General features: G+C 39.4%; 1 protein-coding gene across 2 annotated transcripts in view; it reads left to right on the top strand.

The window, feature by feature from the left end:
• The window catches only part of Tex11 (testis expressed gene 11), a 220,992-nt gene that overhangs the window by 23,466 nt on the left and 170,965 nt on the right, over window positions 1-26,561 (top strand). For both annotated transcript variants that reach the window (NM_031384.2, NM_001167997.1), the window contains exons 6-8: window positions 3,393-3,473; window positions 3,557-3,676; window positions 20,550-20,630. In NM_031384.2, coding sequence (NP_113561.2) covers window positions 3,393-3,473; window positions 3,557-3,676; window positions 20,550-20,630 — 282 coding nt within the window. The remainder of the gene's footprint in view (window positions 1-3,392; window positions 3,474-3,556; window positions 3,677-20,549; window positions 20,631-26,561) is intronic.

Raw genomic sequence — 26,561 nt, 5'->3', positions numbered from 1 at the left:
AGCCCACCTATAGAGATCCAGGCAAAGACTAAAATGCTAAAACAATAAAGATCAAGCATAAAGAAAAATCAGTGAAGATAGTACCACAATTCCTCCATTTATTTATCACTAAATAGAATAATCAATCCATGGCTACTGTTTCTTTTTAATTTTAATACCTTGTATTATGTCCATTTGATAAATGTGTATAATTGTACTTTGCTTATATTAATCTCCCTATTACCCTCTTCTGACATCTTCCCCATCTCCCTTTATTTCTTTACTGTCCAAAATGGTCTCCTTTCTAGTTCTATGTTTTGTGTGTGTGTGTGTGTGTGAGTGAGAGAGAGAGAGAGAGAGAGATTTTTTTTACATACCTAAGAAAACATGTGCTATTTCTGAGTATGGTTTATTTCCTTTTAACATGATGGTTTATAATACCATCCACTTTTTTTTTGTTACTTCACTGGTCAGTTTCTTTTTTTTCAAAATTTTTATTAGCTATTTTCTTTTTTTCCTGCAAATTATGTTATTTTGTTCTTCCTTATGAGCGACTAAAACTCCATCATGTATATTTGCCACATTTTATTTATTATTCGTCTGCTGATGAGTGTGTGCCTATTCTGTATCTTGGTGGTTGTGGCTAGTGCTGCAATAAACAAACATAGATGCCCTATATTTCTGAGGTGTGCCTTGTGAGAGGAGGTGTGTCACTAGGAGGCATCTTTGAGGTTTCAGAAGCTCACACCATTTCCAGTGTGTCCTGCTGCTGGATCAAGATATGAGGTCTCACCTGTTCCTGCCATCATGCATTTGTTTGAACATCACTGACTCTAACCTTCTGAAACCATAAGCTCAGTTAAATGTTTTCTTTTATAAGTCTCTTAGCTCAGGGTGTTTTAAATCACAGCAACAGACAAACTTAAGAGAATGTAGGAGGAGTATAGCTAGGTTGTATGGTAGATCCCCTTTTATATTTTTTCCCAAAAATCTCCAGATTCCCTTGGTAGCTATACAAGTTTATAATCCCAACAACTAGCAAATACAGGTTTCTTTGTTTTTTTTGTTTTGTTTTGTTTTTGTTTTGTTTTGTCTTGTTTTTGGTTTTCTCTGTATAGCCCTGGCTATCCTGGAACTCACTTTGTAGACCAGGCTGGCCTCAAACTCAGAAATCCGCCTGCCTCTGCCTCCTGAGTGCTGGGATTAAAGGCGTGCGCCACCACGCCCGGCTCAAATACAGGTTTCTTATCCTCCACATTCTTGCTAGAATTTGTTAACTGAGGATAGCCACTAGGAAGTCCTAGATGCCAGGAAAGCAAGAGGCTCCCAGGACCCAATGGGGAGGACATCAGCTGAAATACCCCACAAAGGGGAGGGAGAACCGGTAGAGACCATCTCCAGAGGTTAGGCAAGGACCCCGGTTGAGAGATGGGGCCACCCATCTATCCTATCTTTTATTGGCTTCTAGAATGTTAGGATCTCAAGTGCCTTCATATCCAGTCCTGTTTGTTTTTGTGTTTTGTTTGTTTTTTTCCAGTCTTGAAAGATAATGTCTTGCTGTGTAGCCCTGGATGGCTTGAAACTCATTAATGTAGGCTCTGATCTTAAATTTGCAGTGATCTTCCTGTTACTGCTTCCCAAGTATTGGGAGTGTAGGCATGTGCCACTGGTCAAAGTATTGTTTTAATGGGATAGGGATATAGCTAAATAAATAGAAAAGAATCACACACATCCCTTGTTTTTGATAAAAATTTACTATGTAGCCCAGCCTGGGCTTTGTAATCCTTCTGCATGAGTCTTCAAAGTGCTAGGATTACTGGTGTAACCCTTATAATTTACTGGATTCCATAGATACTCTTCTTTGTTTTCACATTTTCCATATTTGTGCATTTCTGATGAGAGTTTTTGTCTCATTTGTTTTTCTCTTTTTAGAGATTCTTCTTAATTTCTGGTTCATTGAAAATGCCTCTTAGTTTCTAGGACTCTTACTGAATTAGAAGCATACTTTCTTATTATCACTTCTGGGGATCTATACTAGAAGATTTGGTTTTTTGAGACAGGGTTTCTCTGGCTGTCCTGGAACTCACTCTGTAGACCAGGCTGTCCTCGAACTCAGAAATCCACCTGCCTCTGCCTCCGGAGTGCTGGGATTAAAGGCGTGCGCCACCACGCCCGGCATGTGCTTGTTCTTTCACCTCAATTCAGTCCTTGTTTGTGTTTATGTTTATTACATATCAGCTATTGCTTACCTATCAGTTATAGTATTGAGAGCATTTTCAGGTTGTGACAGGAAAGACTATTTAATAATAATTCAATCATGCAGTTCTTCAACGCTATACTAAAGATGGAATTAAAAACTGGAACTTAGGTGTGCTGGCTCATAGTCCAGTGTTCATCCTATAAATTTCTTCCCTTATGTGAAACATTGAATTTTTAGAATCTTTTTTCTCTCTATAATATAACTATTAAAAATATTGGGATAGGGCTGGAGAACTGGCTCAGAGGTCAAGAGCACTGGCTGTTCTTCCAGAGGTCCTGAATTCAATTCCCAGCAACTACATGGTGGCTCTTAATCATCTGTAGTGAGATCTGCAGGCATACATGCAGTACATAACACTGCAATGTAATAAATAAATCTTAAAAATGAAAAAGAAATCCGTAAAAATATTGGGGTAATAATTATAAATGGAAAATTTGAGAACTTCATGCATGATTAAAATATTAAAAATATTTTCTCAGAAGATGTGTTTTCAAGGCATTCTAGTTCTGTTTTTGTTGCTGTGATGAAATAGGCAAACAAAAATCAGTGTATAAGAGGAAGGATTTAGCTTACAGTTCCAGGTCACAGTCCATTGTTGAAGGCAAGGCAAGGCAAGGCAAGGCAAGGCAAGGCAAGGCAAGGCAAGGCAAGGCAAGGCAAGAACTCAAGCATTGTGTCTCCAGTCAAGATCAAAGAGAATATACACATCCTTGCTTGCTTGCTCTCATCTGGTTTTCTCCTGCTTTATCTAGTACAAGATCTCCTTCCTAGGGAATGGCAGCACCCAAACTGCTGGGTCCTCCTGCATCAGCTAACAATCAAGAGACTATCTTAACAATATATATTCAGGCCAGGTTAGCCTTGATAATTTCTCATTAAGAATCTCTTCTCAGGTGATTCTAGGCTGTGGCAAGTTGACATTTAAAACTAACCAGCACAAACATCATTTTTTTTGTTAATTGCTTTTCTCAAGACCACTTTTCTTAAATTGAAAATCAAAGCAGAGCGCAGAACTCTAGGAAGTGCTGATTGCTGTTTTTTATCCCTGGATATCATCTCTCTATATATAGATAAATTATTTTCTCCAATATCTTTCAACCAATGAGGGAGAGGTGTGAAATTTTAAAATAATTTCCTAACTTTTGTTTTCTAGATGAATATAAAAACAGGAAAAGAGTGGTTGTATACTGGAAATGCTCAGATTGCTGATGAATTTTTTCAAGCTGCCATGACTGTAAGTTGCTACTGACTTTGAGCAGTGGAAATTTTTAGTGACATCTGTGGCAGGTCTCATGCTTGTGCTGTTTTCTTTTCCAGGATCTGGAGAGATTATATGTCAGATTAATGCAGAGCTGCTACACCGAGGCCAACGTGTGTGTGTATAAGATGATTGTTGAGAAAGGCATCTTCCATGTGCTTTCTTACCAAGCTGAGTCAGTAGGTATCATACGCACTGTGGGCTTACAACAGGACATTTTTTAAATGTAACAGTGGTAAAATGTGTTCTTGGTTTTCTATTGTATTCTATTCTATTATGATAGTTGATATTACTAGTGGTGACTGTAATCTGTGTAGCGTGAATGAGGGTGAAAAAAAGAGAATAGCTGAGCATAATTTTTAACCACTTCATTTAACATCTCTCTCTTTTTTTATGTCAAGAACTGTTTTTTTGAAATATTGTCTCTGAGAGACTCATTTTAAACTACTCTTTTTTCAAACATATGGATTTGTGATATGTATGGTGCATGCATGCGAGCATGTGAGAAGGGTGTGTATGTAGATGTGGAGGCCTGAGCAAGACATCAAGTGTCTTCCTCTAAATTTCTCTGCCTTAGTCCCTTGAAGCAGGGTCCCTCACTGGACAAGAAGCATGCTGTTTGGGTTAGGCTGGGGTTCTGAACTTAGATCTCATGCTTGGAAAGCTGTTGCTCTTCCCTACTGAGCCATCTACCTAACCTTGAGATTCTCTTAATATTCACAATGTTCTTTAAATAGTTGGCCTCAACGATGCCTTCTCATTTTGTATCTTCAGTTGGCAAAATGTAAACTATGATGAATTTACCTATGGTAATTCTAGAAATGAAAGGTGCCTTAAAATATAATCTTATTTTAATATCTTTATTGATATATAATTTATATACCATAAAAGTACCTATTCCAGTACTTGGCAGGTAGAGGCCAGTAAACCTCTGAGTTCAAAGCCAGACTAATATCAGTACTTACTGAGTTCCAGGACCGCCGGGGTTACATAGAGACCCTGTCTTTTTTGTGTTTTTGTTTTTTGTTTTTGTTTTATGAGACAGGGTTTCTCTGTGTAGCCCTGGCTGTCCTGGAACTCACTCTGTAGACCAGGCTGGCCTCAAACCTCAGACATCCACCTGCCTCTGCCTCCCAAGTGCTGGGATTAAAGGCGTGCGCCACCGCTATCTTTTTTTTTTTTTTTTTTTTTTTTGAGAGAGAGATGTGGTGTGATTTTATTCCTGAGAGACATGAACAAATATCTACTCACTTTAGGTAGGGAATTCAAAATACCACTAATGTGCAACTAAGTAAACCAATATGATTCATTAGATGTAATCACAGGAGCTAAAATGATTCAGAGACAGCTGCATCATCGAAACCTACCTCAGCATGGGTGACAGCTCATGAAAACTACCAAACAATAAGTTCTAGGCAGAACAGCAGTTTGGAGAGGGTCTCCCTTCAGATGTTACTTGACTCTTTTCCCTTACAGCTTTCTTTTTATTTTATTTTATTTTAATTAGGTATTTTCTTCATTTACATTTCCAATGCTACCCCAAAAGTCTCCCATACCCCCCCCACTCCCCTACCCACCCATTCCCACTTCTTGGCCCTGTTGTTCCCCTGTACTGGGGCATATAAAGTTTGCATGACCAATGGGCCTCTCTTTCCAGTGATGGCCGACTAGGCCATCTTCTGATTCATATGCAGCTAGAGACACGAGCTCCAGGGGGGTATTGGTTAGTTCATATTGTTGTTCCACCTATAGGGTTGCAGATCCCTTTATCTCCTTGGGTACTTTCTCTAGCTCCTCCATTGGGGGCCCTGTGATCCATCCAATAGCTGACTGTGAGCATCCACTTCTGTGTTTGCTAGGCCCCGGCATAGTCTCACAAGAGACAGCTATATCTGGGTCCTTTCAGTAAAATTTTGCTAGTGTATGCAGTGGTGTCAGCGTTTGGAAGCTGATTATGGGATGGATCCCTGGATATGGCAGTCTCTAGATGGTCCATCCTTTTGTCTCAGCTCCAAACTTTGTCTCTGTAACTCCTTCCATGGGTTTTTTGTTCCCAATTCTAAGAAGGGGCAAAGTGTCCAAAAGCCCAAAGTGTTTCTGAGATTTGACCATATATCAGAAATAAAAAATCAATTTAAAAAGGGATTTGGAAACTGACTGTGGTAATTTAATACTAGTACTTCGAAAGCAGAGGCAGGCGGATCTCTGTGAATTCCAGGTCAGCCTAGTCTACAAAGTGAGTTTCAGAAGAGCCAGTGATACAATAGTGAACCCTTGCCTCAAAAATTAAAAAAAGGAAGCTTGGAGATTATTGTCTACCATCCCCAAGACCCTAGGTTCAATTCCCAGTGCTATAATTTCTTAAAGATGTTATCACAAGTCACGTAGTCAATAATTATATAATTCTCATGATTGATTGTAGCCACTATTAAACTTTTCAGCTTACTAAAATTGCCATTTTAAAATCAGCATCCAGAACACTGAAGAAATGTTACAAGTATTTCTAGAATCTTAGCATGTACTGGCTGGTTTTGTGTGTCAACTTGACAGAAGCTGGAGTTATCACAGAGAAAGGAGCTTCTCCTATGGAAGTGCCTCCATGAGATCCAGTTGTAAGGCATTTTCTTTCTTTTTTTTCCATTTTTTATTAGGTATTTAGCTCATTTACATTTCCAATACTATACCAAAAGTCCCCCATACCCACCCACCCCCACTCCCCTACCCACCCACTCCCCCTTTTTGGCCCTGGCGTTCCCCTGTACTGGGGCATATAAAGTTTGCGTGTCCAATGGGCCTCTCTTTCCAGTGATGGCCAACTAGGCCATCTTTTGATACATATGCAGCTAGAGACATGAGCTCCGGGGTACTGGTTAGTTCATAATGTTGTTCCACCTATAGGGTTGCAGATCCCTTTAGCTCCTTGGGTACTTTCTCTAGCTCCTCCATTGGGAGCCCTGTGATCCATCCATTAGCTGACTGTGAGCATCCACTTCTGTGTTTGCTAGGCCCCGGCATAGTCTCACAAGAGACAGCTACATCTGGGTCCTTTCGATAAAATCTTGCTAGTATATGCAATGGTGTCAGCGTTTGGATGCTGATTATGGGGTGGATCCCTGGATATGGCAGTCTCTACATGGTCCATCCTTTCATCTTAGCTCCAAACTTTGTCTTTGTAACTCCTTCCATGGGTGTTTTGTTCCCAATTCTAAGGAGGGGCATAGTGTCCACACTTCAGTCTTCATTCTTCTTGAGTTTCATGTGTTTAGCAAATTATATCTTATATCTTGGGTATCCTAGGTTTGGGGCTAATATCCACTTATCAGTGAGTACATATTGTGTGAGTTCCTTTGTGAATGTGTTACCTCACTCAGGATGATGCCCTCCAGGTCCATCCATTTGCCTAGGAATTTCATAAATTCATTCTTTTTAATAGCTGAGTAGTACTCCATTGTGTAGATGTACCACATTTTCTGTATCCATTCCTCTGTTGAGGGGCATCTGGGTTCTTTCCAGCTTCTGGCTATTATAAATAAGGCTGCTATGAACATAGTGGAGCATGTGTCCGGGTTTAGTGCAGAGTTCTATCAGACCTTCAAAGAAGATCTAATTCCAGCTCTGCACAAACTATTTCACAAAATAGAAGTAGAAGGTACTCTACCCAACTCATTTTATGAAGCCACTATTACTCTGATACCTAAACCACAGAAAGACCCAACAAAGATAGAGAACTTCACACCAATTTCTCTTATGAATATCGATGCAAAAATCCTCAATAAAATTCTCGCTAACCGAATCCAAGAACACATTATAGCAATCATCCATCCTGACCAAGTCGGTTTTATTCCAGGGATGCAGGGATGGTTTAATATATGAAAATCCATCAATGTAATCCATTATATAAACAAATTCAAAGACAAAAACCACATGATCATCTCGTTAGATGCAGAAAAAGCATTTGACAAGATCCAACACCCATTCATGATAAAAGTTTTGGAAAGATCAGGAATTCAAGGCCCATACCTAAACATGATAAAAGCAATATACAGCAAACCAGTAGCCAACATCAAAGTAAATGGAGAGAAGCTGGAAGCAATCCCACTAAAATCAGGGACTAGACAAGGCTGCCCACTTTCTCCCTACCTTTTCAACATAGTACTTGAAGTATTAGCCAGAGCAATTCGACAACAAAAGGAGATCAAGGGGATACAAATTGGAAAAGAGGCATTTTCTCAATTAGGGATCAAGGGTGGGAGGGCCCATTGTGGATATAGTGCCATACCTAGGCTGGTAGTCCTGGGTTTTGTAAGAAAGCAAGCTGAGCAAACCAGGGGAAGTAATCCAGTAAGTAGCATCCCTCCATGGCCTCTGTATCAGCTCCTGCCTCCTAAGTTCCCACCCTTTCTGACTTCCTGTCCTGACTTCCTTTGGTGATGAACAGTAATGTGGATTTGTAAGCTGAATAAACCCTTTCCTTCCCAACTAGCTTCTTGATAATGATGTTTTGTGCAGGAATAGAAACCCTGACTAAGACATAGCATTAAGAAAGCTGTGGGTCACAGAAATCTCACTTTCTATCTAATGAAGGAAGCCTTTCCATAATACATAATTATATTATGTTCACACCAATGCTTACAGTCTTCTAGTGACAAGAGAATTAGATATCTTTCAATAAAGATGTCAGGTTTATAGGGTTATTATCTAATAAATGCTTACTGCTTATATTGATCTGAAATTTTTCTTCGTATAGGTTTTACCCATCTGTCTTCATTCTGTTCTGTGGAGTTTGATTGCTCTTTAATATTTTAGTACTAAGTCCTAAAAACATTCAGAGAAGGGCTGTCATTCCTACTGTCAGTGGTTTTTCAACATAGACATCATTAAAGTCTCCAAATTTTTTCACATGGCATATTCTCTACACGAATACAATTATATTTAAAGTACATTGCCTAAAAGTAATCACAATACACAAAACGTAGCTAATTAATACAAAATACCCACCTAGATATTATTTTTTTCTTTTCCTTTATTAGATATTTTCTTTATTTGCATTTCAAATATCATCCCCTTTCCAGGTTTCCCCTCCAGAAAACCCATATCCTATCCCACTTTCACCTGTTCTTATGAGGGTGCTACCCCCACCACTCACTCCGGGTCCCCGCCCTGGCATTGGGGCATCAAGCCTTCACAGGACCAACCATTGATGCATGACAAGGCCATCCTCTGCTACATATGTGGCTGGAGCCATGGGTCTCTTCATGTGTACCATGGCTGATGGTTTAGTCCTTGGGAGCTATGGAGAGTCTGTTTGGTTGATATTTTGTTCTTCCTATAAGGGTGCAAACTGCTTTGGTTCCTTCAGTCCGTTCTCTAACTCCTCCATTGGGGACCCTCTGCTCAGTCCAGTGGTTGGCTGCTAACATCCACCTCTGTGTTTGTAAGGCTCTGGCAGGACCTCTCGGGAGACAGCCATATCAGGCTCCTTTAAGCATGCATTTCTTGGCATCCACAATAGTGCTTGGTTTTGGTGGTTGTTTATGGGATGGATCCCCAGGTGGGGCAGTCTCTGGGTGGCCTTTCCTTCAGTCTCTGCTCCACACTTTGATTCTGTATTTGCTCCCATGAGTATTTTTTTTCTCCTCCTAAGAAAGACCGAAGCATCCACACTTTGGTGTTCCTCTTCTTGAGCTGCATGTGGTCCATGAATTGTATCCTGGTTATTTGGAGCTTTTGAGCTCATATCGACTAATCAGTGAGTGTATACCATGTGTGATCTTTTGTGATTGGGTTACCTCACTCAGGATGATATTTATTTTCTCTCTCTTTCTCTCTTTCTCTCTCTCTCTCTCTTTCTTCCTTCCTTCCTTTCTTTTTCCTTTCTTTCCTTTCTTTCCTTCCTTTCCTCTTTCTTTCTTTCTTTCTTTCTTTCTTTCTTTCTTTCTTTCTTTCTTTCTTTCTTTTTCTTTCTCTCTCTCTCTCTCTCTCTCTCTCTCTCTCTCTCTCTCTCTCTCTCTTTCTTTCTTTTCGAGACAGGGTTCTCTGTGTAGCCCTGGCTGTCCTGGAACTCACTCTGTAGACCAGGCTGCCCTCAAACTCAGAAATCCGAGTGCTGGGATTAAAGGCGTGCGCCACCACTGCCCAGCTCAGAATATTTTCTAGTTCTATACATTTGCCTAAGAATTTCATAAATTCATTGTTTTTTAAATATTTTTTATTATTACGTATTTTCCTCAATTACATTTAGAATGCTATCCCAAAAGTCCCCCATACCCTCCCCCCCCACTTCCCTACCCACCCATTCCCATTTTTTTTTGGCCCTGGCATTCCCCTGTACTGGGGCATATAAAGTTTGCCTGTCCAATGGGCCTCTCTTTCCAGTGATGGCCGACTAGGCCATCTTTAGTACTCTATTGTGTAAATGTACCACATTTTCTGTATCCATTCCTCTGTTGAAGGACATGTGGGTTCTTTCCAGCTCCTGGCTATTATAAATAAGGCTGCTATGAACATAGTGGAGAATGTGTCCTTGTTATATGTTGGAGCATCTTTTGGGTATATGCCCAGGAGTGGCATAGCTGGGTCCTCATTTAATACTATGTCCAGTTTTCTGAGGAACCGCCAGACTGATTTCCAGTGTGGTTGTACCAGCTTGCAATCCCACCAGCAATGGAGGAATGTTCCTCTTTCTCCACATCCTTGCCAGCATCTGCTGTCTCTTGAGTTTTTGATTTTAGCTATTCTGACTGGTGTGAGGTGGAATCTCAGGGTTGTTTTGATTTGCATTTCCCTGATCACTAAGGATGTTGAACATTTCTTTAGGTGCTTCTTGGCCATTTGATATTCCTCAGTTGAAAATTCTTTGTTTAGATCTGTACCCCATTTTTAATAGGGTTATTTGGTCCTCTGGAGTCTTTACTTCTTGAGTTCTTTGTATATATTGGGTATTAGCTATCTATCAGATGTAGGGTTGATAAAGATCCTTTCCCAATCTGTTGGTGACCTTTTTGTCTTATTGACAGTGTCTTTTGCCTTACAGAAGCTTTGCAATTTTATGAGGTCCCATTTGTCGATTCTTGATCTTAGAGCATAAGCCACTGGTGTTCTGTCAGGAACTTTTCTCCTGTGCCCATGTGTTCAATGCTCTTCCCCACTTTTTCCTCTTTAAGTTTCACTGTATCTGGTTTTATGTGGAGGTACTTGATCCACTTAGACTTGATAGCCTGTACTCCTATCTAAGTAGATCTGAGCACTCCTCAAACAACTAACTTCATCTAAGTTACAATTTGTTTTCTGGGTCCACACTATTTCTTCTAGGTGGTTACTCGCTTACCCAGTGGAAAGCAGGACATATTTGGAGGTAGGAGATATAGAAATATAGGGGATTCTGTTTTTCTTGTAGAGAGATTTGACTATGAGACATCTCTGTTTTTGTAATTTTGATTATTTTTTTATTTACATTCCAGTTGTTCACCCTGCACCTCCTCCCACAGTTCCTCATCCCATTCCTTCTCCTCCTTGCCTCTGAGAGGGTGATCTCCCCACCAGACCTTCCCCTTTTCTGGGGCCTCAAGTCTTTTGAAGAAGTTCACCTTATCCCACTGAGGCCAGACCAGGCAGACCTCTGCTCTTTATGTGCCAGGGTCCTCAGAGCAGCCCGTGTATGCTCTTGGTCGGTGGCGTCTCTGGGAGCTTCCTGAGGTCTGGGTCTGTTGAGACTGCTGCTCTTCCTATGGATCACTCTGTCTTTCACCTTCTTCAATTCTTACCCCAATTCAGTCACAGGGGTCTCTGACTTCAGTTCAGTGGTTGGATATAAGTATCTGCTTCTGTCTTAGTCAGCTACTGGTAGGACCTCTTAGGACAGCCATGTCAGGTTCCTGTCTGTAAGTAAGCACATCATAGCATCAGTAATATTGTCAGGCCTTGATGCCCATCCCCCAGGAGATGGATCCCAAGTTGGGGGACATCTAGGTTGTTTCCAGCTTTTGGCTATATAAGGCTGCTACTAATATAGTGGAGCAAGTGTCCTTGTGGTATGGTGGGGCATTGTTTGGATACATTCCAAGGAGTGGTATAGCTGAGTCTTCAGGTAGAACTATTTCCAATTTTCTGAGGAACTGCCAGATTAATTTCCAGAGTGGTTGTACCAGTTTGCAATCCCACCAGCAACGGAGTAGTGTTCCTTTTTTTCCACATCCTCGCCAGCATTTACTGTCACCTGAGTTTTTGATCTTAGCCATTCTGATTGGTGTAAGATGGAATCTCAGGGTTGTTTTGATTTGCATTTCCCTGATCACTAAGGACTTTGAATATTTCTTTAAGTGCTTCTTGGCCATTCAAGATTCTTCTGTTGTAAAATCTGTTTAGATCTCTACCCAATTTTTTTTTCTTCTTTTGAAATTGTTATTTAGGTCTATACCATCACTTTTTTAATTAATTAGGTATTTTCTTCATTTACATTTCCTTTTTTTCATCTTTTTATTAGGTATTTAGCTCATTTACATTTCCAATACTATACCAAAAGTCCCCCATACCCACCCACCCCCACTCCCCTACCCACCCACTCCCCCTTTTTGGCGCTGGCATTCCCCTGTACTGGGGCATATAAAGTTTGCAAGTCCAATGGGCCTCTCTTTGCAGTGATGGCCGACTAGGCCATCTTTTGATACATATGCAGCTAGAGACAAGAGCTCCGGGGTACTGCTTAGTTCATATTGTTGTTCCACCTATAGGGTTGCAGTTCCCTTTAGTTCCTTGGGTGCTTTCTCTAGTTCCTCCATTGGGGGCCCTGTGGTCCATTCAATAGCTGACTGTGAGCATCCACTTCTGTGTTTGCTAGGCCCTGGCATAGTCTCACAAGAGACAGCTATATCTGGGTCCTTTCAGCAAAATCTTGCTAGTGTATGCAATGGTGTCAGCGTTTGGAAGCTGATCATGGGATGGATCTCTGGATATGGCAATCACTAGATGGTCCATCCTTTCGTCACAGTTCCAAATTTTGTCTCCGTAACTCCTTCCATGGGTGTTTTGTTTCCTATTCTAAGAAGGGGCAAAGTGTCCACACTTTGGTCTTCGTTCTCTTGATTTTAATGTTTTTAGCAAATTGTATCTTATATCTTGGGTATCCTAAGTTTCTGGGCTAATATTCACTTATCAGTGAATACATATTGTGAGAGTTCCTTTGTGATTGGGTTACCTCACTCAGGATGATGCCCTCCAGGTCCATCCATTTGGCTAGGAATTTCATAAATTCATTCTTTTTAATATCTGAGTAGTACTCCATTGTGTAAATGTACCACATTTTCTGTATCCATTCCTCTGTTGAGGGGCATCTGGGTTCTTTCCAGCTTCTGGCTATTATAAATAAGGCTGCTATAAACATAGTGGAGCATGTGTCCTTCTTACCGGTTGGGGCATCTTCTGGATATATGCCCAGGAGAGGTATTGCTGGATCTTCCGGTAGTACTATGTCCAACTTTCTGAGGAACCGCCAGACTGATTTCCAGAGTAGGTGTACAAGCTTGCAATCCCACCAACAATGGAGGAGTGTTCCTCTTTCTCCACATCCTCGCCAGCATCTGCTGTTACCTGAATTTTTCATCTTAGCCATTCTGACTGGTGTGAGGTGGAATCTCAGGGTTGTTTTGATTTGCATTTCCCTGATGATTAAGGATGTTGAACATTTTTCAGGTGCTTCTCTGCCATTCGGTATTCCTCGGGTAAGAAATCTTTGTTCAGTTCTGAGACCCATTTTTAATGGGGTTATTTGATTTTATGGAGTCTACCTTCTTGAGTTCTTTATATATATTGGATATTAGTCCCCTGTCCGATTTGGGATAGGTAAAGATCCTTTCCCAATCTGTTGGTGGTCTTTTTGTCTTATTGACGGTGTCTTTTGCCTTGCAGAAGCTTTGCAATTTTATGAGGTCCCATTTATTGATTCTCGATCTTACAGCACAAGCCATTGCTGTTCTATTCAGGAATTTTTCCCCTGTACCCATATCTTCGAGGCTTTTCCCTACGTTCTCCTCTATAAGTTTCAGTGTCTCTGGTTTTATGTGGAGATCCTTAATCCACTTAGATTTGACCTTAGTACAAGGAGATAGTACTGGATCAATTTGAAATCTTCTACATGATAACAGCCAGTTGTGCCAGCACCATTTGTTGAAAATGCTGTCTTTTTTCCACTGGATGGTTTTATCTCCCTTGTCAAAGATCAAGTGACCATAGGTGTGTGGGTTCATCTCTGGGGCTTCAATTCTGTTCCATTGGTCTACTTGTCTGTCGCTATACCAGTATCATGCAGTTTTTATCACAATTGCTCTGTAGTACATCTTTAGGTTGGGCATGGTGATTCCATCAGAGGTTCTTTTATCCTTGAGGAGAGTTTTTGCTATCCTAGGTTTTTTGTTATTCCAGATAAATTTGTAGATTGCCCTTTCTAATTCGTTGAAGAATTGAGTTGGAATTTTGATGGGGATTGCATTGAATCTGTAGATTGCTTTTGGCAAGATAGCCATTTTTACTATATTGATCCTGCCGATCCATGAGCATGGGAGATCTTTCCATCTTCTGAGATCTTCTTTAATTTCTTTCTTCAGAGACTTGAAGTTCTTATCATACAGATCTTTCACTTCCTTAGTTAGAGTCACACCAAGGTATTTTATATTATTTGTGGCTATTGAGAAGGGTGTTGTTTCCCTAATTTCTTTCTCAGCCTGTTTGTCCTTTGTGTAGAGAAAGGCCATTGACTTGTTTGAGTTAATTTTATATCCAGCTACTTCACTGAAGCTGTTTATCAGGCTTAGGAGTTCTCTGGTGGAATTTTTAGGGTCACGTATATATACTATCATATCATCTGCAAAAAGTGATATTTTGACTTCTTCCTTTCCAATTTGTATCCCCTTGATCTCCTTTTGTTGTCTAATTGCTCTGGCTAGGACTTCAAGTACAATGTTGAATAGGTAGGGAGAGAGTGGACAGCCTTGTCTAGTCCCTGATTTTAGTGGGATTGCTTCAAGCTTCTCACCATTTACTTTGATGCTGGCTACTGGTTTGCTGTAGATTGCTTTTATCATGTTTAGGTATGGGCCTTGAATTCCTGATCTTTCCAAGACTTTTATCATGAATGGGTGTTGGATTTTGTCAAATGCTTTCTCAGCATCTAACGAGATGATCATGTGGTTTTTGTCTTTGAGTTTGTTTATATACTGGATTACGTTGATGGATTTCCGTATATTGAACCATCCCTGCATCCCTGGGATGAAACCTACTTGGTCAGAATGGATGATTGTTTTGATGTGTTCTTGGATTCGGTTAGCAAGAACTTTATTGAGGATTTTTGCATCAATATTCATAAGGGATATTGGTCTGAAGTTCTCTATCTTTGTGGGGTCTTTTTGTGGTTTAGGTATCAGAGTAATTGTGGCTTCATAGAATGAGTTGGGTAGAGTACCTTCTGTTTCTATTTTGTGGAATTGTTTGTGAAGAACTGGGATTAGATCTTCTTTGAAGGTCTGATAGAACTCTGCACTAAACCCATCTGGTCCTGGGCTTTTTTTGGTTGGGAGACTATTAATGACTGCTTCTATTTCTTTGGGGGATATTGGGCTGTTTAGATCATTAACCTGATCTTGATTCAACTTTGGTACCTGGTATCTGTCTAGAAACTTCTCCATTTCATCCAGGTTCTCCAGTTTTGTTGAGTATAGCCTTTTGTAGAAGGATCTGATGGTGTTTTGGATTTCTTCGGGATCTGTTGTTATGTCTCCCTTTTCATTTCTGATTTTGTTAATTAGAATGCTTTCCCTGTGCCCTCTAGTGAGTCTGGCTAAGGGTTTGTCTATCTTGTTGATTTTCTCAAAGAACCAGCTCCTCGATTGGTTGATTCTCTGAATAGTTCTTCTTGTTTCCACTTGGTTGATTTCGCCCCTGAGTTTGATTATTTCCTGCCGTCTACTCCTCTTGGGTGAATTTGCTTCCTTTTGTTCTAGAGCTTTTAGGTGTGTTGTCAAGCTGCTTATGTATGGTCTCTCTAGTTTCTTTTTGGAGGCACTCAGAGCTATGAGTTTTCCTCTTAGAAATGCTTTCATTGTGTCCCATAAGTTTGGGTATGAAGTGGCTTCGTTTTCATTGAACTCTAAGAAGTCCTTAATTTCTTTCTTTATTCCTTCCTTGACCAAGGTATCATTGAGAAGAGTGTTGTTCAGTTTCCACGTGAATGTTGGCTTCTATTATTTATTTTGTTATTGAAGATCAGCCTTAGTGCATGGTGATCTGATAGGATGCATGGGACAATTTCAATATTTTTGAATCTGTTGAGGCCTGTTTTGTGACCTATTATGTGGTCAATTTTGGAGAAGGTACCATGAGGTGCTGAGAAGAAGGTATATCCTTTTGTTTTAGGATAAAATGTTCTGTAGATATCTGTCAGATCCATTTGTTTCATAACTTCTGTTAGTTTCACTGTGTCCCTGTTTAGTTTCTGTTTCCATGATATGTCCATTGGTGAAAGTGGTGTGTTGAAGTCTCCCACTATTATTGTGTGAGGTGCAATGTGTGGTTTGAGATTTACTAAAGTTTCTTTAATGAATGTGGCTGCCCTTGTATTTGGAGCATAGATATTCAGAATTGATAGTTCCTCTTGGAGGATTTTACCTTTGATGAGAATGAAGTGCCCCTCCTTGTCTTTTTTGATGACTTTGGGTTGGAAGTCAATCTTATCAGATATTAGGATGGCTACTCCAGCTTGTTTCTTCATACCATTTGCTTGGAAAATTGTTTTCCAGCCTTTCATTCTGAGGTAGTGTCTTATCTTTTTCTCTGAGAAGAGTTTCCTGTAAGCAGCAAAATGTTGGGTCTTGTTTGTGTAGCCAGTTTGTTAGTCTATGTCTTTTTATTGGGGAGTTGAGACCATTGATATTAAGAGAAATTAAGGAAAAGTAATTGTTGCTTCCTATTTTGTTGTTAAAGTTGTCATTCTGTTTGTGGCTGTCTTCTTTTAGGTTTGTTGAGGGATTACCTTCTTGTTTTTTTCTAGGGCGTTGTTCCCGTTCTTGTATTGTTTTTTTTTTCTGTTATTATCCTTTGAAGGGCTGGATTCGTGGAGAGATAATGTGTGAATTTGGTTTTGTCGTGGAATACTTTGGTTTCTCCATCTATGGTAATTGAGAGTTTGGCTGGGTATAGTAGCCTGGGCTGGAATTTGTGTTCTCTTAGTGTCTGTATAACATCTGTCCAGGCTCTTCTGGCTTTCATAGTCTCTGGTGAAAAATCTAGTGTAATTCTGATAGGCTTGCCTTTATATGTTACTTGACCTTTTTCCCTTACTGCTTTTAGTATTCTATCTTTATTTAGTGCATTTGTTGTTCTGATTATTATGTGTCGGGAGGAATTTCTTTTCTGGTCCAGTCTATTTGGAGTTCTGTAGGCTTCTTGTATGTTCATGGGCATCTCTTTCTTTAGATTTGGGAAGTTTTCTTCAATAATTTTGTTGAAGATGTTTGCTGGTCCTTTGAGTTGAAAATCTTCATTCTCATCTACTCCTATTATCCGTAGGTTTGGTCTTCTCATTGTGTCCTGGATTTCCTGGATGTTTTGAGTTAGGATCTTTTTGCATTTTGTATTTTCTTTGACTGTTGTGTCGATGTTCTCTATGGAATCTTCTGCAGCTGAGATTCTCTCTTCCATCTCTTGTATTCTGTTGCTGATGCTCGAATCTATGGTTCCAGATTTCTTTCCTAGGGTTTCTATCTCCAGTGTTGCCTCACTTTGAGTTTTCTTTATTGTGTCTACTTCCCTTTTTAGGTCTAGTATGGTTTTGTTCATTTCCATCACCTGTTTGGATGTTTTTTTCCTCTTTTTCTGTAAGGACTTCTACCTGTTTGATTGTGTTTTCCTGTTTTTCTTTAAGGACTTGTAACTCTTTAGCAGTGTTCTCCTGTATTTCTTTAAGTGAGTTATTAAAGTCCTTCTTGATGTCCTCTATCATCATCATGAGATAATCTTTTAAATCTAGGTCTAGCTTTCTGGGTGTGTTGGGGTTTCCAGGTCTGGCCGAGGTGGGAGTGCTGGGTTCTGATGATGGTGAGTGGTCTTGGTTTCTGTTAGTAAGATTCGTTTTGCCATCTGATAATCTCTGGAGTTAGTTGTTATAGTTGTCTCTGGTTAGAGCTTGTTCCTCTCGAGATTCTGTTAGACTCTATCAGCAGACCTGAGACTAGCTCTCTCCTGAGTTTCAGTGGTTAGAGCACTCTGCAGGCAAGCTCTCCTCTTGCAGGGAAGGTGTACAGATATCTGGCTTTTGGACCTGCCTCCTGGCAGAAGATGAAGTCCGGAAACAGGGCTTGTCCCAGAATCTGTGTAGCTTCTGTATGTAGTCCACACTCTCACCTGTGCAGAGTAGTCTCGGTGGGATCCAGGAACCAAGATGTCTTCCCCAGATGCTGTGGCAAAGCCCTCCCGGGTGGGGCAGACACCTCTCCTCTTTCAAGGAAGGAGCCAGGATGTCTCGAGCCCGAAACTCGGTCTGCCCCAGAAACTCTGTGGCTTCTGCCTGTCCCAGAAGCTGTTAGCCTCTGTAGTCCACACTCTCACCTGCGCAGACCGGTCTTGGCGGAATCCAGGAAACCAAGATGGCTTCCCCAGATGCTGTGGTGAAGCCCTCCTCGGCGGGGCAGACACCTCTCCTCTGGCAGGGAACTCTACCCAATTTTTTAATTGGGCTATTTGGTTTTTGGAGGTTACCTTCTTGAGTTCTTTATATATTTTGGATAGTAGCCCTCTTTTGGATGTAGGGTTAGTGAAGGTTTTTCCTAGTCTGTAGGTTGTAAAACACACATTGTACGTCACACAATATTAGTGGAAGACTTCAATACCTCACTCTCACCAATGGACAGGTCATAGAAACAGAAAATAAATAGAAACACGGTGAAACTAACAGAAGTTATGAACCAAATGGATTTAACAGATATCTATAGAATATTTCACCCTAAAACAAAAGAGTATACCTTCTTCTCAGCACTTCATGGTACCTTCACCAAAATTGACCATATAATTGGTCACAAAACAGACCTCAACATATATGCATCCTATCAAATCTCTATGGACTAAGGCTAGACTTTAATAACAACAAATAAACAGGAAACCTGCATATTCTTGGATACTAATCAACTCTCTGCTCAATGATAACGTGGTCAGGGAACAAATAAAGAAAGAAAATCAGAGTCTTCTCTTAAATGATTTTCCTCCTGCAGCATCAGTGCGCTAGAAAATACAAGCACCCTCTTGTCATTTTGCCAGCTGCCTGATTACAGATCATTTATCTTGAGCTGTAATTTTGCAGGTTGCCAGAGTGTGTGTCTGTGGAGCTCATCAAGGCTCCCCCATTTTTCTTTGTTAGAAAGCCCACTTCCTTACTGTATTGTCAAGTGCTTTTATGTTTTTGTTTCAGATATAAAAGTCGATTTTCCAGGCTACGGTCTAGTCTAAATTGTTGCTCTTCTGTCCATACCCCTCATCTTTCCTATAGCTACACACGTTTAACCCACATACATCTAATGCTTTGCTTCAAATTTGTGGAGATGCAAATTATCTTTAACTCACTATTTTCATTTTTGATTAAGAATATTTATTGTTGTTGTTGTTGGTGGTGGTGGTGGTGGTGGTGGTGGTGGTGTGTGTGTGTGTGTGTGTGTGTGTGTGTGTGTGTGTGCAACTGTGTATGTGCAGAGGTCAGAGAACAACTTTTGGGAATTAGTTTTCTACTTCCACCATGGTTTCTGGGATTAAACTCAAGTTCTTAGGCTTGCAAGGTAAATTGTTTCCCCACTGAGCCATCTCAACCAGTCTTCTTTTGATTGTTTCAGAACATAGCATTTTTTTTGTTGTTGTTGTTTTTGAGACACGGTTTCTCTGTGTAGCCCTGCCTGTTCTGGAACTCACTCTATAGACCAGGCTGGCCTCAAACTCAGAAATCTACCCGCCTCTGCCTCCCAAGTGCTGGGATTAAAGGAATGTGCCACCACTGCCTGGCAGCAAATATTTTAAAATTACCATTTAAATTTTTTCTGAATGCACATATTGTTTAAAGAGTGAATCATAATGTAAATAGACCTAGGGATATAATGTAAGCAAAGGATGAAAAGTTTATCATGCATACTGGGCAACACTATCAATCACTGAGCTAAGCAGCCAGTTTCTCTACAGTCTTGTCATAACATAGTTAATTACACATTTATTACTAAGCAATCACATTCATATTTCTATTAAAACTATAATAACATGTACTACTATAGCTTTAATTTCTATAGAGTAAAATCTGTGTAATTATAAAGATTTATAGTTTATTAAAGCATTATTCTCATATTGTTTTATGTTATAAGAATATAAAGTAACATCCAATTATGAAGAATTTCTCTTTAACCATACAATTTCCTTGTATTCACTGAATCATTACAGTAGCGATGGAAATATTATTTTTAATCTTCACATGTGAGACTTGATTTATTGATATTCTTGTCTTATTTTCATATTGAAACCTTCTTCTATTAAAAATCCTAGCAAGAGTGTTTATTATGAAAGGTGTCAAGGTTTATGCATGTCAGGTGAATGGAGAAGAAAACTAGAGTGAACTGGGCAGTTTACATCTTTTTGGTGTTGGAAATGGAACCTATATATTATCTTATGCTCTAGCACTGAGTTAAATCTCCCCAAATCAAAGCACAAACTCAATTTACATAAAGAGAAGAAAACAGCAAATGTAGTATTTTTCTCCCTTAGAAAGTAATTTATAACATTATTTTGTTGAAAAAAAGCCCTATGTAGTGACTCACACGTATAATCCCAGAATTTGGGGAGGCTCATGCAAGAGGATCAGTGTGAATTAGAAGCCAGTCTGGGCTACATAGTAAGTTCCACATGTGTATGCACACACACACACACACACACACACACACACACACACACTCTCACAAGTAAATAAATGAAATAAATAAGACTGTGAGACAATTATGTTGTTATTTCATTTTAACCAACTTTTGACATCCTCTTTTGTAGGCTGTTGCTCAAGGGGATTTCAAGAAAGCATCTATGTGCGTCTTACGTTGCAAAGATATGCTGATGAGACTCCCTAACATGGTGAGTGAAATTTCTGTACTTATTCCTCCAAGAGTTTCAATATGCTGTATTAGTCCATGAAGAGTTATCACTGCTGTGTGGAGCCTTTTGGAGGTTCTGTTTGAGATCAGTTCTACTTTTTTAGCTGATCTTTAAAATAACTGACTTCCCTTGTTCTTTATCAGAAAGGGCATTCAAAAGGTGAAGCTGGTTACTTCTTACATTTCTTTGTTCATCCCTTTATTGTTATATGATTTTGCTAAGATTTCATGCTGCATAATCACAGAAGAAAAATGTGTTTATTTCCCTGCTGATGAGGTTGAATGCAGTTAATGGCATTTGGAGGTATGAGAGATTCAATAGGATAAATTCTGCTCTCTTCACTGGGTCTCATCAGAACTTGTAGATATAGCCTTTTGCTTTTCTTTTTCCCCTTTCTTGACCTCTTTTCCCCACTGGCCAGTTTTTCCTTCAGTGTTTATGTTTGTTTTAGGCTTAACTCTTACAGAGGGATTAATGACAGAGATACAGTTGGATATTAGAGAGAATGTGTCAGAAGTTTTATAAATTATACTTGTGAGATTGTTAATTTCCCTAAAATATTTTGTTTAACATAGAATTGAATTTATATATTTCTATACTGTTTATAATGTCCTAGGTACTCTTTTAAGTTTTAAATATTAAACTTTTTCATGTTTACAAAAAGTTACAAATATAGTGTAATAACTTACATATCTTTTATCCAGAGAGTTGAGATACAATTTTTCCAGCTGTGACCTATATAGAATGAAGATTTAATCTATGATTATTATATTGGTCTGGAATATTTCTTCATCTTGCTTTGACACTTATGACCTTGACAGTTTTTAGGATGTGACTTAGTCTTGAATTTGGTGTCAATTACTCAGAGAAGAGACCCCATGTTCATGTTTTCCTATTGATTAGCATACAAGGTTGGTTTATCATAGTTTTGCTTGTACTAATTTTGATCAGGTATGTTGATAGCTCTGGTATTATTCTTTGTGGGTATACTATGTATATTGTGTTTCAATATGGATTCTAAGGTTCTCTTTTCTATTTCTGTGAAATGAAATGAAATTGGAGTCTATCTGTGAGTAGCAATGGAATCTTGATGTTGGCATTGCATTGAATCTGCATATCGTAACTTTTGGCAGCATAGCCATTTTCACATTATTGATTCTTCTGATTCATTAGCATAGGGAATCTTCCATTTCTATTATCTTCTTCAATTTCTTTCTTCAGTGTTTCAAAGTCTTTGTAAAGGTCTTTCACTTCCTTGTTTGGATATCATTTTACTTTATTTTTGAGGCAATTGTGAGTGAGGCTATTTTCCTGATTTTTTCCTCAGCATATTTGTTATTTGTGTACAGGAAGGCTACTGATGTGTCTATTTTGCCCCTTTGCTAAAAGTACTTATTAGTTTTAGAAGTTTTCTAGTGGTGTCTAGAACCTCTTAGGTATAGTAGGCTAGTGTGAGCTCTCCCTTTTTTATTTTCATCTCTTTTCTTAATCTTGTCTTAATACTCTTGATACACCAAGCACTGTATCAAGTAAGAGTAGGTACAGTGAGCACTTGTCTCCTCTTGCTATTAGTACAGATGCTTTGACTGTCACCTTATTCAGTATAATATTTACCTTAGGCATAAGATTTGTTTTAACGTGTGTGTTTGTATGCATGTGAATGCAGGTTGCTTAGGCCAGAAGAGGGCAACTGATTTCATGGAGCTGGACTTCCAGCAGTTGTGAAAAACTCAACATGTGTGCTAGGAGCCAAACTCTGGTCCTCTGCATATAATATATATATTCATAAAAATAGTAAATCTGTAAGTGTTGCTTCAATCAATAACCTTGTAGTTTTTCACCAATCATGAAAAGCTAGTTGTAATAGAATTCAGAAAAACAAGGGGTCAAAGCCAGCTAACACAGTATTTATGTTGGCACCTACCTGTAATACCAATACTTGAGAGAGAGGCTTCCTTTTTCTTGAGCTTCATTTGGTCTGTGAATTGTATGTTGGGTATTCCAACCATCTGGGCTAATATCCACTTATCAGTGAGTACATACCATGTCTGTTCTTTTGTGATTGGGTTACCTCACTCAGGATGATATTTTCTAGTTCCATCCACTTCTCTGTGAATTTCATGAAGTCATTGTTTTTAATAGCTGAGTAGTACTCCATTGTGTAAATGTACCACATTTTCTGTATCCATTCCTCTGTTGAGGTTCTTTTCAGCTTCTTGCTATTATAAATAAGGCTGCTATGTGGAGCATGTGTCCTTCTTACAAGTTGGAGCATCTTCTGGGTATATGCCCAGGTATACCTGGATCTTCTGGTAATAGGATGTCCAATTTTCTGAGGAACCACCAGACTGATTTCCAGCTTGCAATCCCACCAGCAATTGAGGAGTGTTCCTCTTTCACCACATCCTCATCTGGGGTAATGGTTCAGTGGTTAGAATGCTTGCATAGAAATGAGGACCTTGATTTTGTATTCCCATCACTAACATAAAGGCCCAGGTTCAGGGCATACATTTGTACTCCTGACTTGGGGATGTTCTAAAGTTGTTGACACAGATGGATCCTCAGAGACTAGCAGATCTCTGGAGCTCACTGCCAGCTAGTCTAGCAAATTAGTGAACTCCAGATTCAGTGAAAGACTTTGTCTCAAAATAACAAGATGAAAAAAGCAAGTGATGAAGATATTCAATATTAGGCTCTGGCCACCATATGCATGCCTGGGCATGAATACATATACCACAGTACATGTACACACACATACACATATGATAAGGCAAGAAAGGGAAGGGAAAATGTGACAAAGTTATTTATATAATTAAAATAGAAGTCCTCATACCAAACTCAAAGGTTGGTAGACAAGATAAATTTTAATTAATAATATTAAATTGGGCCTATTATCTATATAGTCTCATCTTAGAATTGTAGAATAGGTATTAGTAAGAAATTATTATTTCCAGGTCAGTCAATATAGCAGTGGTTGGAGTAGTTCCTTTTTTTATGATTAGTATGTTGTACATTCACATATCTATTTTCCGTGTGTGTGTGTGTGTGTGTGTGTGTGTGTGTGTGTGTGTGTGTTTCAAGATAGGGTTTCTCTGTGTAGCTCTGGCTGTCCTGTAACTCACTCTGTAGACCAGGTTGTCCTCGAAATCACAGAAATACAGCTGCCTCTGCCTTCTGAGTGCTGGGATTTAAGGCATGTACTACTACACCCAGCTTAGGTTTTTCATTACTTTTAATGATAGGTTTTCTTTTGGCCAGTTTTATTCCATAGTTATGACTTCGTGTGAAATGGATTGTTTTAATACAAGGAAAAAATGGTACTTAATATGTACTTCTTTATAACTCTTTTTTTTTGTTTTGTTTTGTTTTGGTTTTTTCAAGACAGGGTTTCTCTTTGTATCCCTGGCTGTCCTGGAACTCACTCTGTAGACCAGGCTGGCCTTGAACTCAGAAATCTGCCTGCTTTATAACGCTTATGTGTTAATAATTATCTGATTTGTTTTGCTGTCTTGGTATTAGACCAGATTTCAGTTTGGAGAAGTAAATATAACATAAAACACAGGAAATCATAATAACCATACAGTATCATTTTGGATTCCTTCTCAACAAAATACTTCTTTCTCCATGTACCAAATGTTTTAGTGACAGAGGTAAAGACAAGAGGTCAAATTTATGAGAGATTGGGATTTTTATAGATTTTTGTGAATACAACCAAATGTTACTACTTATTTTATAATTAGAGAGGGAAGTGAGAAGTAAATAAGAGAATTTTATAATATTGTCTGTTTACTTCCCGTGACTTACTTAATCAGGAAACTTGGGCTCTTAAGATACAGTGTCTTCGTTTCCATGTTTCATCTATTATTCTCCATATTTGAGAATTTCTATAGATCATTAACCCTAACCTCTGCACTTAGAAGTTGCCCTGTAACTACCTTAGATTATATTTCTGTTAACATGGCCAGTATTCCTTGTGGTAGGTTACATTCCACTTTTGAGTTTGGGACTAGTTCTGCAGAGATAGAAATGGATCCAAATGGATCAATTCGCATTCTTCTTACATTCTTAATTGAGGTCCTGCTTTTTAGTATTGCTCTGGTAAAATTTATAAAGAATTCCCAAATACTCTTGGGTATGGGGCCTTGGAGCCTGGTGGATCTGCCAGTAGTCACACCCTTAAAGAAAACTGACTCTGTCTCCCAACAGCTATGGTTACCAATAGCTCATGCTCACCCTCCCATCCTCTGCTCTGTTCTGAGATTTTTATCTGTCTTGAACTTGGATAAGTCCTGTATATTTTCTCCTAACTGCTGTGAGTTCACCTTGAGAGCACAGCTGTTATGGCTGCCCTGTTGTATTCATCCACTACCTCTGTTGTTTTACTACACTCCTTTCGAATAAAGGTCCCTGAGCCTCTGGGGAAGGGGTGCGATATAGATATCCAGTGGAAGCTGAGTACTCCAACACCTCTTATTTTCTTTATTTTCTTCAAGTTGACCAATTGTGCATCTTCGTGCTAATTAATGATTCACTACAATAATAAACTCTGACAAGGGTTGAGAAATGCACTAAACTATGGGTATACAGTAAGTCATTAGGAGTCAGTCTAATCCTGTGTTCTTTTAGCAATATAATAGAAGTTCTTCTATAATTTAACTGTACCCTGTGAGCAACTTACAAATCCTGATTTAAGAGTTTATAGTATAACTTTAAGAGATTTTATTTATTTATTTATTTTCTTGGTTTTTTTTTTTTTTTTTTTTTTTTTTTAGACAGGGTTTCTCTGTGTAGCTCTGCCTGTCCTGGAACTCACTTTGTAGACCAGGCTGGCCTTGAACTCAGAGATCCGCCTGCCTCTGCCTCCCAAGTGCTGGGATTAAAGGAGTGCGCCACCACTGCCTGCCCGACTTAAGAGATTTTTTGAGAGAAGAGTTCAAAGAAATCATAGAGAGAAAATAATTTTTGGTGGGAAGTAGAACCTTAAATAAGAGACTTTGTGAATGTAGAGCAGAGTAAGTTTACTTGTAAGAGATTTGGAGATCATTTGTTTGTGTAGTTGTTACAGTCTGTGAGAGTTTGGAAATTAAGTATGCTGTGTTTTAGAGCATTGATCAGTATTGAGGCCAAGCTTTAGTAATCTGAGTCCATGGAGGAAGAGAGGGGTGGGGAAGGAGAGAGAGAGAGAGAGAGAGAGAGAGAGAGAGAGAGAGAGAGAGTGTGTATCAGTCAGTCAATCACAGAATGGAACCCTGTGAGAATATGTTCCTATAAGTTCCAAGAGGGAGTGAAGGCTGGAGTCAGAGACAGCTAGGAGAGTGCAGGGGGGAAAGGAAGCCAGTAAGCATGTTTGTATGACTTTGTGGTATTCCTTGGCTCAAAACGTCTAGGATACCTTTTCATCTGAGCTGTAACACTTATACTCACCATTAAAGGATAACTTCGTGTGTGTGTGTGTGTGTGTGTGTGTGTGTGTGTGTGTGTGTGTGTATGTATGTATATATATGTGAGTGTGTATATATATATATATAAAAGCTTTTTGGGGGAGGGTGGTTTTCAAGACAGGGTTTCTCTGTATAGCCCTGGCTATCCTGGAACTCACTCTGCAGACCAGGCTGGCCTCGAACTCAGAAATCCACCTGTCTCTGCCTCCCAAGTGCTGGGATTAAAGGCATGCACCACCACGCCTGGCTGAAGCTTTTATAGTAGTAGGTTTCCATATGAATTTTTCAAAAGGTCTTTAAAGTTAGTTGTTCCTCCCCATATTCCCTCCGTTTTCCTGTCCTTATATCTCCCACCTCATTTATCCCTTCCTATTCAATTACTCCCCTTTCCCCCATATGCAACTGCACTCTGCATCTCTTTCTTTCAAAGCCCTTTCCAATTCTATGGTCCCTTACAAGTTCCTTGGCC

The sequence above is a fragment of the Mus musculus genome, chromosome X (assembly GCF_000001635.26).
Source record: "Mus musculus strain C57BL/6J chromosome X, GRCm38.p6 C57BL/6J".
Classification (NCBI taxonomy): Eukaryota; Metazoa; Chordata; class Mammalia; order Rodentia; family Muridae; genus Mus; species Mus musculus.
This window is presented reverse-complemented; position numbering and strand designations above follow the sequence as displayed.